The 14,275-nt window shown below is 41.2% G+C and overlaps 1 protein-coding gene across 34 annotated transcripts in view; it reads left to right on the top strand.

The window, feature by feature from the left end:
- The window catches only part of tfdp2 (transcription factor Dp-2), a 60,258-nt gene that overhangs the window by 31,670 nt on the left and 14,313 nt on the right, over positions 1-14,275 (top strand). For 21 of the 34 annotated variants that reach the window (XR_016486690.1, XR_016486691.1, XR_016486692.1 and 18 more), the window contains 3 exons: positions 241-362; positions 607-654; positions 2,556-2,588. The exons of 7 other annotated variants lie outside the window; for them this stretch is intronic. Coding sequence is in view for 21 of the 27 variants with exons in the window: in XM_021563197.3 (XP_021418872.2) it covers positions 241-362; positions 607-654; positions 2,556-2,588 (203 nt within the window). In the remaining 6 variants the exon portion in view is untranslated. The remainder of the gene's footprint in view (positions 1-240; positions 363-606; positions 655-2,555; positions 2,589-14,275) is intronic. 6 more of the 34 variants (XM_090200121.1, XM_090200130.1, XM_090200125.1 and 3 more) reach the window with 1 other exon arrangement.

Genomic DNA, 14,275 nt, shown 5'->3' on the forward strand with positions numbered 1-14,275 from the left:
GATAGTGTTCATTAGGGCGTCAAACAGAATATGTTTTGAAACTGAAAACGAAAATAAGCTCTTCAAATTGGATGAGTCCAGGTTGCCCTTTCCTTTTTTCTTTATTTGGTGCGTAATGAACAGTACCCTGGCTACCAATATTCTTTGAATCACCTGACATCCTTGCAACATTTTGCTACGATGTTCCCAAATGAACATGAGCCTGCAATCTTATGCACCCCTTATTTATTTTCTGTGTAGATCATCAGCACAGCAGAGAGAGTTTCTCACACAGGGAATGTCCTCATAGGTACCCCCTGCACACACACGCCAACTATGGTTGACCAGGGACGCAACCAGGATGCCAACAAGTGGACCCCAGGGTGAGCTGTTACACACACTTTTTTTCAGTTTGCTCAAGTACATACACATTTTCTCACACACACACAACTGCATTGTTTGCTCGAGTACACACACACCACTGCTCTGTTTTGTTGCACATTATCATTGTTGTAAAGAGGTATTTTATTTGATCTTTTTCCAGAACATGACAAGAATTTAAGTAAAGTACCATCCACTGTATTTATTTTTTATTAGCTAACATCACTTTTTGTTTTTTATTCCCAGGGTCAAGAAGCGAACGCATGATTTCATTGACTCATATTTCTCTGACCGGTGGGTTGATTCTGTTATTCTGGCTACTGTTGTTAATATTCACACACACACACACCCAGCAGGGATTGCTAGGTAGAGATTTCCAATCTAATGTATTTATTGCGGCCTGTAAGTTAGCCTATGGATTTACAGATAATATACACTGCATTCAGTAAGTATTCAGACCCATTGACTTTTTCCACATTTTGATACGTTTCAGCCTTATTTGAAAATTTATTACAAATAAATCCACATCAATCTACACACAACACTCCATAATGACAAAGCGAAAACATTTTTTTAAATGTTTGCTAATTTATAAAAACAGAAATACCTTATTGACATAAGTATTCAGGCCCTTTGATATGACACTGGAAATTGAGCTCAGGTTCATCCTGTTTTCATTGATCATCCTTGAAATGTTTCTACAACTTGATTGGAGTCCCACCTGTGGTACATTCAATTGATTGGAAATTATTTGGAAAGGCACAAACCTGTCTAAGGTCCCAGACTTGAAGAATGTCAGAAGCAAAACCAGGCCATGAGGTCGAAGGAATTGCCCGTAGAGCTCAGGGACAGGATTGTGTCGGGGTACAGATCTGGGGAAGGGTACCAAAAAAATTCTGCAACATTGAAACTTCCCAAAAACACAGTTGCCTCCATCATTCTTAAATGGGAGGTTTGAAACCACCAAGACTCTTCCTAGAGCCGGCCGCCAGGCCAAACTGAGCAATCGGGGGAGAAGGGCCTTGGTCAGAGAGGTGACCAAGAACCCGATGGTCACTCTGACAGAGCTCCAGAGTTCCTCTGGAGATGGGAGAACCTTCCAGAAGGACAACCATCTCTGCAACATTCCACCAATCAGGCCTTTATGGTAGAGTGGACAGACGAAAGCCACTCCTCAGTAAAAGGTACAACAGCCCGCTTTGAGTTTGCAAAAGGCACCTTCAAGGACTCTCACACCATGAGAAACAAGATTCTCTGGTCAATGAAACCAAGATTGAACTCTTTGGCATGAATGACAAGTGTCACGTCTGGAGGAAACAGGGCACCATCCCTACGGTTAAGCGTGGTGGCAGCATCATTATGTGGCAGGTACTAGGAGACTGGTCAGGATTGAGGGAAAGATGAACTGAGAAAAGTACAGAGATCCTTGATGAAAACCTGCTCCAGAGTGCTCAGGACCTCAGACTGGGCCAAATGTTCATCTTCCAACACGACATCAACCCTAAGCACACAGCCAAAACAATGCAGGAGTTTTATTTTACCTATTTAACTAGGCAAGTCAGTTAAGAACAAGTTCTTATTTTCAATGAAGGCTTAGGAACAGTGGGTTAACTGCCTTGTTCAGGGGCAGAACGACAGATTTTTACCTTGTACTGAGTATGATTACTTCCGTGTTTTTTTTAAAATGCATTCGCTAATATTTCTAAAAACCTGTTTTCACTTTGTCATTATGGGGTATTGTGTGTGTGTGTATATTGATGAATTGTTGTCATATCTTAATCTATTTTAGAATAAGGCTGTAACAAAATTTTGAAAAAGTTAAGGGGTCTGAATACTTTCCGAATACACTGTATAAAGTAACAGCATATAGAGGAATAATATAAAAATAGTAAATGACAGGAAGAGTGCAGGAAGACTATCCAGTCAAACAAGTCGCAGATAGTGAGATGGCGTTAGAAAGTGGGATAGAGGTAGGAGAATTGGCGAAAAAGGGAGTAACAGAGGGCGAGAGAAACTGAGTCAGAGAGACGCTTTGTCATTCTCTCACAGCATCTCATTGAGCTGAAGCGTCTCATTACTTCCAAAGCATACCAGTTCATTAGGCAATGGAATTAGTTTTAATCTAGGAGGACTGACTACTGACACACACACAGTAACATTGTCTTGTATATTGAATTAATCTGTCTGTGTTGCAGGGATGGGCTGTGCTCAGGAGACTCTTCAGCCAGGTAACTGCCTGGCTCAGAATGTAGATGGAGGTGAAATGGTGCAATTGTAGGAAGGGGGGGCTGCTGCTCAAGAGCTCAGCTGCAGTCTGGCATTTTTTTGTTGTTAGTCCAGAATGCATCTGTCTGACCCCCACACCCGAAAGATCACGCAACTGCTGACTCACTACAGCAGAACACTGACTCTCTCTCACCATGCCTACCCCTCTCTCCTGCCTTTTGTTCCCTTCCTGTCATCTCCTCTGGATACAATTTATATTTCATTGTCCCATTTTCTTCTCCTGTGCGGTCTCTTTTTCTCTCGTACATGCCCACCCAGAGCTCTTTTTTTTTTTTATCTTTCTCTCGTTTGCTTTCGCGCTCTCACAGTACAGTTTAGTAAGAACTGCAGTGGATTTGTGGAAGTAGCGACCATGACTGCCAATTCACTAGTGACTGCAGGTTTTTTGTGTGTGTTCAGGTGAGCAGATTATGTAACCATCAGAGACTGTGTAGGTACTGTATGTTTGTATGTACATGTGTAGTATGTACATTGCCAGTCAAGAGTTTGGACACAACTACTAATTTCAGAGTTTTATTTATTTTTACTGTTTTCTACATTGTCAAATAATAGTGAAGACATTAAAACTATGAAAAAACACAAATGGAATCATGTAGTAACCAAAAAAATGTTAAAACAAAATATATTTGAGATTCTTCAATGTAGCCACCTTCATGACAGGTTTGCACACTTGGAATTCTCTCAACCAGCTACATTAGGTAGTCACCTGGAATGCATTTCAATTAACAGTTATGCCTTGTTATTGGTATTGTGGAATTTCTTTCATTCTTAATGCATTTGAGACAATCAGTTGTGTTGTGACAAGGTAGGGATTTTATTACAAAAGATAATTTGGTAAAAGACCAAGTCCATATTATGGCGAGAACAGCTCAAATAACCAAAGAGAAACAACAGTCCAACATTTCAAGAACTTTGAAAGTTTCTTCAAGTGCAGTCGCAAAAACCAAGCGCTATGATGAAACTGGCTCTCATGAGGATTGCCACAGGAAAGGAAAACACAGAGTTACCTCTGCAGCAGAAGATAAGATCATTAGATTTAACTGCACCTCAGATTGCAGGCCAAATAAATGCTTCACAGAGTTCAAGTAACAGACACATCTCAACATCAACTGTTCAGAAGAGACGGCGTGAATCAGGCCTTCATGGTCGAATTTCTGAGAAGAAACCTCTACTAAAGGACACCAATAGTAACAAGAGACTTGCTTGGGCCAAGAAACACAAGCAGTGGACTTTAGACCAGTGGAAATATGTTCTTTGGTCTGTTTAGTCCAAATTTTTGATTTGTTTCCAACCACCATGTCTTTGTGAGACGCAGAGTAGGTGAGTGGATGATCTCCACATGTGTGGTTCCAAACTTGAAGCATGGAGGAGGTGTGGGGGTGCTTTGCTGGTGACACTGTCTGTGATTCATTTAGAATTCAAGGCACACTTAACCAGCATGGCTACCACAGCATTCTGCAGCGATACGCCAGGGTGAAGGATACACTGCAGAGTAAAGGAAAAGTAGCTAACAAGTGCTCAGCATATGTGGGAACTTCTTCAAGACTGTTGGAAAACCATTCCAGGTGAAGCTGGTTGAGAGAATGCCAAGAGTGTGCAAAGCTGTCATCAAGGCTGTATCGCAACAGGCTGTGATTGCGAGTCACATAGGGCGGCGCACAATTGACCCAGCGTCATCCGGGTTAGGGTTTGGCTGGGGTAGGCCGTCATTGTAAATAAGAATTTGTTCTTAACTAACCTGCCTCGTTAAATAAAAGGCAAAGGTTGGATACTTAGAATATAAAATATATTTAGATTGAACACTTTTTTTGGTTACTACATTGTTCCATGTGTTATTTCATAGTTTTGATGTATTCACTATTATTCTACAATGCAGAAAATAGTAAAAATAAAGTAAACCCCTTATGAGTATTTGTATCCAAATTTTTGACTGGAACTGTACGTGTGTCAGGGCCAGAGCGTGTTAGCGCCGCACCATTCATCGAATTCAGATTTGAAATTGTAATATTGACGTGCAATATCCATATTGCAAGAGGCTGCAATTTTCTCATTTCTTTGACACTGTTAATACAACAAAAACTGGACTACGGTACCTACTCCAATTAGAAGCGCTAGACTCCGTACATTCACTCTCTAGATGTACAGAGAATGCTGACGAATCACAAGCAGGCTCTCTCACTCTGCATGGCATGCACATGCTGGCCAATAAGTGTCCTCACTTAGTGTGCAGTTAGATGCTGGTGAGGAGAGAAAGGGTATTTAATCCTTTGAAGACTATCCATCCCCTTCTTTGACGATTGCATGGTAAAAAAAAATTAAAAAGCGCAGACAGCAGAAAAGCCCCTCAGTCACCTGCAACCAGCCATCAAGTGTAATGGCCTACGGAAAATAAATCCTGACCAGTGGAGGCTGCTGAAGGGTGGACGGCCCATAATGGTTGGAATGGAGCGAATGGCATGAAACCCATCGAAATCATGAATCAGCTGGCATCATTTGTATGGATATATACAGTGATGATTTTAGCATGTAAATCTAAAAAAAAGTGGGATGCTTGCCAGCAAAAAAAGTGGGATGCATGCCAGCAAAGCCACTACACAACACTAAACAATACATTATTGCACTATAACGGTGACAAATGGTGCCAACAAAATGTTAGGGCCTACATAAAGCTGTCCCAACAGCAGTCCCAACATCTTACCACTGCTACACTTGGCTATAAGCAGAGCCTTGTCTTGCAGTGAAACAGTTAATTCAGCCTCATGTACTGCCTTAAAAAAAAACAGCTGATATGGCTGACTTGCTTAAACAAATGTGGTTTCTAATGACAATTTAGATGTACAAACTATGGCATAAGGGAACGACAAGCGTATTAGGTGCAATCTGTAATTTCGATTAAGACATTAATGAGCGAGCTAGAACGGACATAATCAACTATTTGTTTAGCACTTTTGAAATATACAGCGACAGAACATTCAGAACATGGGCTGTTCTTACAGTATTCTCCCTGTACACCAAGTCAGAACCGTAGGATAAATAAAGGGGGCATACAAGCAGACAATGAAAGCTCTTACAATATTTAATGATTACATTTCTCTAAAACAGGTTATAGGCTACATGTGCACCACCATGTCAGAACAGTAGACAACATTTAAGAGGGGTAAATAGACTAAATTATTAGGGTGAGGCACATGGGCTACTAACATCGTATTACACAACATACACTTAGTATTACTTTCTTAGCTACAGTATGCATATCTCTCTGGCATATTACATAATTTATGCAGCAGCATATAATACATTTTTGGACTCCCCTTATGCTGTGCTGACTTGAACAGGAAGGTGGCGCGGCGGGCAAGTTTTGTCATCAAAGTCCGGCATTCTCTTGATTTATGGTGCTTTCAAAAGAACGGACAACTCGGGGGGGGGGGGGGGGGGGTTGAATCATGATGACGTCATTGATCTTCAGGTCGTAGCTATAGAAAGAGGCCAAATTTACAATTCTGAGTTGAATGACCGTTCAAAACATTTTCCCAGTGAGAGTTCATCCTGAACTCAACTCAGAACTGCGAAAACTTCTGTAAGTTGTTTTGATCGCTGCACAAATCATGCTTCATTGACAGCATGGTCAATGTTGAATGTTTATCATTTTAAAATTGGAAAAGAGACCCTTACTCCCAGATTTGGGACCACTGTTGAATTTGCGATTTCCAACTTGTCTAATGTTTATGGCCGATGAGCACCAGTACGTTTTATCTATAATTTCTCTTCATATGACAAGGATTAAAAAGGATTTGCAAGTAGATTGTCGACTTGATTCATGATTTTTAAAGTATGATGTTGACATGATCAGTTCAATCAAAGATGCTGTACATATAACTTGATTTGATGTAATTTTATCTGTGGCCAATGACCTTGAGCCTTCTTGGATGGGCACTTCTAATGTCACTCTATGGCAGCACCCAAGGGGCAGCACCCAAGGTTTACCTTTAGACTTGGTGGTGATGTCGTGTCCCCATGAGTGGCAGAACACTGAGCCAATCACGACATAACACTTCGTATTTTCTACTGGCCCCACCACTGAAAGCATTGAACCAGGCTGGAACACCTGCATTTTGGAGCTGCCTTACTCCAGAAAACAAAAAAGAGACCATGTTTGTATTAACTCAATTATGTATTTTTTTGTTGTTAGTGAAACTGATATGCTGGTATTAATCAAATCAAGTTATTCGTTACATGCGCCGAATACAACACAGTGAAATGCTTACTTACAAAGCCCATAACCTCTCTGGGATATGTGGGACGCTAGCATCCCACCTGGCCAAAAGCCAGTGAAAATGCAGAGCGCCAAAATCAAATAAATTACTATAAAAATCAAACTTTCGTGAAATCACACTTAAGATACCAAATTAAAGCTACACTTGTTGTGAATCCAGCCAACATGTCAGATTTCAAGAAGACTTTTCGTCGAAAGCAAACGATGCTATTATCTGAGGGTAGCACCTCCGTAAACAAAGAGAGAAAGCATATTTCAGAAATAAAAATATAAATCATGCCTTACCTTTGACAAGCTTCTTTTGTTGGCACTCCAATATGTCCCATAAACATCACAAATGGTCATTTTGTTCGATTAATTCTGTCGATATAATATATATATATATATCCAAAATGTCAATTTATTTGGTGCGTTTGATTCAGAAAAACACCGGTTCCAACTTGTGCAACGTGACTACAAAATATCTCAAAAGTTACCTGTAAGCTTTGCCAAAACATTTCAAACTACTTTTGTAATACAACTTTAGGTATCTTTTAACATGAATAATTGATACAATTGAAGACGGGATGATCTGTGTTCAATACAGGAGGAACACAAACTGAGGCTAGCTTTCTGGTCACGCACCTCTAACAGTACACTTGACGTGACCCTCGTTTTGAACAGGGCTACTTCTTCAGTACACAAAGGAAAAACCTCAACCAATTTCTAAAGACTGGTGACATCCAGTGGAAGCGGTATGAACTGGATTCCCAATGAAAACTCATTGAAAAGAGTGACCTAAAAAAGAAAAATGGTTTGTCCTCGGTTTCGCCTGCTAAATAAGTTCTGTTATACTCACAGACATGATTGAAACAGTTTTAGAAACGTCAGTGTTTTCTATCCAAATCTACTAATAATATGCATATCTTATCTTTTGGTGATGAGTAGCAGGCAGTTGAATTTGGGCATACATTTCATCTGGATGTAAAAATACTGCCCCCTGTCACCAAGAAGAGAATGTTTTATTTCAGCTTTTATTTATTTCATTACATTCCCAGTGGGTCAGAAGTTTACATTCACTCTATTAGTATTTGGTAGCATTGCCTTTAAATTGTTTAACTTGGGTCAAATGTTTTTGGTAGCCATCCACAAGCTTCCCACAATAAGTTGGGTGAATTTTGCCCCATTCCTCCTGACAGAGCTGGTGTAACTGAGTCAGGTTTGTAGGCCTCCTTACTCGCACATGCTTTTCCAGTTCTGCCCACACATTTTCTATAGGATTGAGGTCAGGGCTTTGTGATGGCCACTCCAATACCTCGATTTTGTTGTCCTTAAGCCATTTTGCGACAACTTTGGAAGTATGCTTGGGGTCAATGTCCATTTGGAAGACCCATTTGCAACCAATCTTTAACTTCCTGACTGATGTCTTGAGGTGTTTCGTCAATATATCCACATGATTTTCCGTTCTCATGATGCCATCTATTTTGTAAAGTGCACCAGGCCCTCCTGCAGCAAAGCACCCCCACAACATGATGCTGCCACCCCGTGCTTCACGGTTGGGATGATGTTCTTTGGCTTGCAAGCCTCCCCCTTTTTCCTCCAAACATAACAATGGTCATTATGGCCAAACAGTTCTATTTTTGTTTCATCAGACGAGAGGACATTTCTCCAAAAAGTACAATCTTTGTCCCAATGTGCAGTTGCGAACCGTAGTCTGGCTTTTTTATGGCGGTTTTGGAGCAGTGGCTTCTTCCTTGCTGAGAGGCCTTTCAGGTTATGTCGATATAGGACTCGTTTTACAGTGGATATAGATACTTTTGTAGCTGTGTCCTCCAGCATCTTCACAAGGTCCTTTGCTGTTTTTCTGGGATTGATTTGCGCTTTTTGCACCAAAGTATGTTCATCTCTAGGAGACAGAACGCGCCTCCTTCCTGAGCAGTATGGTCCAATGGTGTTTATACTTGTGTACTATTGATTGTACAGATGAACGTGGTACCTTCAGGTGTTTGGAAGTTGCTCCCAAGGATTTATTTTTATTTTCCCATGATGTCAAGCAAGGAGGCACTGAGTTTGAAGGTAGGCCTTGAAATACATCCACAGGTACACCTCCAATTGACTCAAACGATGTCAATTAGCCTATCAGAAGCTTCTAAAGCCATTACATAATTTTCTGGAGGTTTCCAAGCTGTTTAACCCCCCTACTTTGTGCAATTTCTGCCTGAAGACATACCCAAATCTAACAGCCTGTAGCTCAGGCACAGAACCAAGGATATGCATATTCTTGGCACCATTTTGAAAGAAAACACTCTGAAGTTTGTGTAAATGTGAATTGAATGTAGGAGGATATAACACAATATATCTGGTTTAGATACAAAAATAAAAAACATGTTTTTTTTCATTGTTTTATCATCTTTAAAATGAACAAGATAAAACAAACATTCAGATAGGATGATGGGGACAATTTCAGTGAAAAATATAAGAGGGCAACAGTACTTGTGCAAAGTTTCAGAATGATAACTTCCAAAATGAGTGTGCTACATGAAGTCACCCAGGTGTCCCACACAAGTAGCGCAAATGTACCCAAGTGACCAAATTGGTGAAGGTATACATTTTGAAACAAATAACTATATACAAAATGCCAAAATGGTATTCTAACACCCCCCCCCCCCCCCCCCCCAAAAAAAAATAATAAAAAAGAATGTTTAAAAAAAATTGGGGAAAAATATAATTATTGATTAAAAAAAATATATGAATAAATATATATACATTTACAAAATAACATGGGTAACTATTTGCACACTTTCAATATTTGGAAGACCCTCAGGCCTCTATCAAATATATATATATATATATATATATATAAGCAATGCAGGTGTAGAAGCACGGTGGCTAGGAAAAACTCCCTAGAAAGGCAAAAACCTAGGAAGAAACCTAGAGAGGGACCAGGCTATGAGGGGTGGCCAGTCCTCTTCTGGCTGTGCCGGGTGGAGATCAGTGGTTGTAGAGGGTGCAGCAGGACAGCACCTCGAGTAAAAATGAACAGTTTAGGGTTCCATAGCCGCAGACAGAACAGTTGAAACTGGAACAGCAGCAAGGCCGGTTGGACTAGGGACAGCAAGGAGTCATCATGGCTGGTAGTCCTGAAGCATGGTCCAAGGGCTCAGATCCTCTGAGAGAAAGAAGGAGAGAAAGAGAGCAGACTTAAATTCACACAGGACACCGGATAAGACAGAAGAAGTACTCCAGATATAACAAACTGACCCTAGCCCCCACCCACTTTGCCATATAACCCCACCAACTTTGCCAAAACTCTAGACAATATTCTGCTGCTGATGCCAGATGCCATAGCAGTATCTTTCTGATGTAAAGCAGAGGGTCACTGAGCATGTTGTGCATGTAAAGGGGGACTTCATCTTGCAAACAACACAGCAACGCCGCCATGCTGTGCCCTTTTGGCCCTTAGGCACATCCATGCCTGCACAAATATATTTGGGCAGATGAACACTTGTGGCAGGAGCAGAAGGGACAGGGCTTGGTGCAGTGGTGCTGTAGCCAGCAAGCTCCTTGATGCTCCCTCTAATGTAGACTGATTGGAGGAAGCATGCTGCCTGTGTTGAGATGTATGGGTTTACATTCTACACCATATATATACATACACACACACACACACACACACAGTGGGGCAAAAAACGATTTAGTCAGCCACCAATTGTGCAAGTTCTCCCACTTAAAAAGATGAGAGGCCTGTAATTTTCATCATAGGTACACTTCAACTATGACAGACAAAATGAGAATTTTTTTTAGGATTTTTTATTAATTTATTTGCAAATTATGGTGGAAAATAAGAATTTGGTCAATAACAAAAGTTTATCTCAATACTTTGTTATATACCCTTTGTTGGCAATGACGGAGGTGAAGACTTACAGAAAACGTTTGACAAGTTTTTCACACACTGTTGCTGATATTTTGGCCCATTCCTCCATGCAGATCTCCTCTAGAGCAGTAATGTTTTGGGACTGTTGCCTGGCAAAACGGACTTTCAACTCCCTCCAAAGATGTTCTATGGGGTTGAGATCTGGAGACTGGCAGTCGGGCCTGGACATGTACTGGCTTAAGCAGGGGGACACATCTGGCACTGCAGGATTTGAGTCCCTGGCGGTGTGGGGTGTTACTGATGATCGGCTTTGTTACTTTGGTCCCAGCTCTCTGCAGGTCATTCACTAGGTCCCCCCATGTGGTTCTGGGATTTTTGCTCACCGTTCTTGTGATCATTTTGACCCCACGGGGTGAGATCTTGCGTGGAGCCCCAGATCGAGGGAGATTATCAATGGTCTTGTATGTCTTCCATTTCCTAATAATTGCTCCCACAGTTGATTTCTTCAAACCAAGCTGCTTACCTATTGCAGATCTACAATTTTGTTTCTGGTGTCCTTTGACAGCTCTTTGGTCTTGGCCATAGTGGAGTTTGAAGTGTGAGCAGTGTATACACACACACACACACACACACACACACACACAGACATAGGCTATCGTCGTTCTCATACAAACAAACAGACCCTCACTCACTAGCTAACATGTACTTTACCCATTTTCATTACATCTTTATATATTGCAAATAAAATGTAAAAACAGGTATAATAAACTTTCACTGCTCAAAAAAATAAAGGGAACGCTAAAATAACACATCCTAGATCTGAATGAATGAAATATTCTTATTAAATACTTTTTTGAATGTGCTGACAACAAAATCACACAAAAATGATCAATGGAAACTTAAATTTATCAACCCATGGAGGTCTGGATTTCGAGTCACACTCAACAGACCTCCGGTTGTTGTATTCGGTCACAGTATGTTTGCATTTTTCTAAGGAGAAAAGGTGCCTCTGTGGTTTCGGCGTCACTGAGTGTGAGCGTGTTCCTCACACCATGACTACTCTCCCTGTACCCATTATCGCACATTCACCACCATTTTTCCAGCCTGTTTCTCGTCTTCTCTCTCTCTAATTCTTCCCAAATTATCCAAGCTACAGTAGCTGCGGTTCTGGAACTAATTTGTCCTGACAACTGTAACCCTAAGCTTCCACCACGCAGCGGCTTGCCATCCCCACCTCCTACCTCATACACTACACACATACACGGTCTTCCTATTTGCGTGTGTGTGTGCTCCAGTTATGTAATGAGCGGCTCTGCAGTCGCCTACTCTCTACTCTACTGCGTGTTAGAAGGAACTGTACTGTGCCTATAGTTTGAGGGTTGGGGGATGTTTGTGAATGGACATTTTGATTGCTCACTCACTTAGGCGCACACACGCAGCTATATCTTTACATGTCTCTGTCCTGTCCACTTACATAGTCTTCCTCGTCTTCATCTATATCTATTCTCTCGCTCTCCTCTTCTCTCTGTTCTTCTCTCTCTGTGTTCTCTTTCTCTCACGCCTACAGTACAAGTCAAAAGTTTGGACAGCTATTCATTCAAGGGTTTTTCTTTATTTTTACTATTTTCTACATTGTTGAATAATAGTGAAGACATCAAAGCTGAAATAACACATAGGGAATCATGTAGTAACCACAAGTGTTAAACGAGTCAAAATATTTTATAGATTCTTCCAAGTAGCCACCCTTTGCCTTGATGACAGCTTTGCACACTGTTGACATTCTCTCAACCAGCTTCATGAGGTAGTCAGTCGCCTGGAATGTTTTTCCAAAACTCTTAAAGGAGTTCCCACATATGCTGAGCACTTGTTGGCTGCTTTTCCTTCACTCTGCGGTCCATCTCATCCCAAACCATCTCAATTGGGTTGAGTTCAGGTGGTTGTGGAGGCCAGGTCATCTGATGCAGCACTCCATCACTCTCCTACTTGGTCAGATAGCCCTTACACAGCCTGGAGGTGTGTTTTGGGTCATTGTCCTATTGAAAAACAAATTATAGTCCCACTAAGTGCAACCAGATGGGATTGCGTATCGCTGCAGAATGGTGTGGTAGACATGCTGGTTGAATTCTAAATAAATCACTGATGGTGTCACCAGCAAAGCACCATCACACCACCACCACCATGCTTCGCGAATGGAACCACACATGCGGAGATCATCCGTTCGCCTACTTTGCGTCTCACAAAGACAGCGTTTGGATCCAAAAATCTCAAATTTGGACTAAACAGACCAAAGGACAGATTTCCACTGGTCTCATGTCCATTGCTCATGTTTCTTGGCCCAAGCAAGTGTCTTCTTATTGATGTCCTTTAGTAGTGGTTTCTTCTCAGCAATTTGACCGTGAAGGCCTGGCTTCGGAGTCTCATCTGAACAGTTGATGTTGAGATGTCTGTTACTTGAACTCTGAAGCATTTTTTTGGCCTGCTATTTCTGAGGCTGGTAACTCTAATGAAGTTATCCTCTGCAGCAGAGGTAACTCTTGGTATTTTTCTGTGGCGGTCCTCATGAGAGCCAGTTTCTTCATCAGCGCTTGATGGTGTTTGTGACTGCACTTGAAGACACTTTCAAAGTTCTTGACATTTTACTGATTGACTGACCTTCATATCTTTAAGTAATGATGGACTGTCATTTCTCTTTGCTTATTTGAGTTGTTCTTGCCATAATATGGACTTGGTCTTTTATCTATTAGGGCTATCTTCTGTTTACCAGCCCCACCTTGTCACAATAGACCTGATTGGCTCAAACGCATTAGGAAGGAAAGAAATTCCACAAATGTACATTTTAACAAGGCACACCTGTTGATTTGAAATGCATTCCAGGTGACTACCGCATGAATCTGGTTGAGAATGTCAATTGTGCAAAGCTGTCAAGGCAAAGGGTGGCTACTTTGAAGAATCTCAAATATAAAATATATTTTGATCTGTTTAACACTTTATGGTTACTACATGATTCCATATGTGTTGATGTCTTCACCATTATTCTGAAATGTATAAAATAGTAAAAATAAAGAAAAACACTGCAATGAGTAGGTGTGTCCAAACTTTTGACTTGACATGCGCTCATGCATATGCACATTCTGCCTGCGCCTCTTGCCCTGTGTGACATTTTCTACATCATAGTTGGTTTTACCAATTGCACGTTGCCAAATGTAACGCATCTGTGTTGTGCTCTACGACTAACAACCCTAATGTTACATAATCCACTCACCTGAACACACACACAAAATGTCTGTATATCAACCCCCCCCTCTCTCCCTCTGTTTTCTTTGTGGCGATATCTCTTTTTAGCCTGATTTCTCTTCTTTTTCTCCATGCCCCACTACCGCCCTTTCGGTTTCCCTTGGTGTGTAAATCACAGAGTGCGAGCCCCTGATTTAAACAAGCGATTTTTATCACTGCTGTGTGGGCGGAGCGTCATGCGTAGCTTAACGGTTCATCAGTCAATCATC

The sequence above is a fragment of the Oncorhynchus mykiss genome, chromosome 15, assembly GCF_057628025.1.
Source record: "Oncorhynchus mykiss isolate SJ-2025 chromosome 15, ASM5762802v1, whole genome shotgun sequence".
Lineage (NCBI taxonomy): Eukaryota > Metazoa > Chordata > Actinopteri > Salmoniformes > Salmonidae > Oncorhynchus > Oncorhynchus mykiss.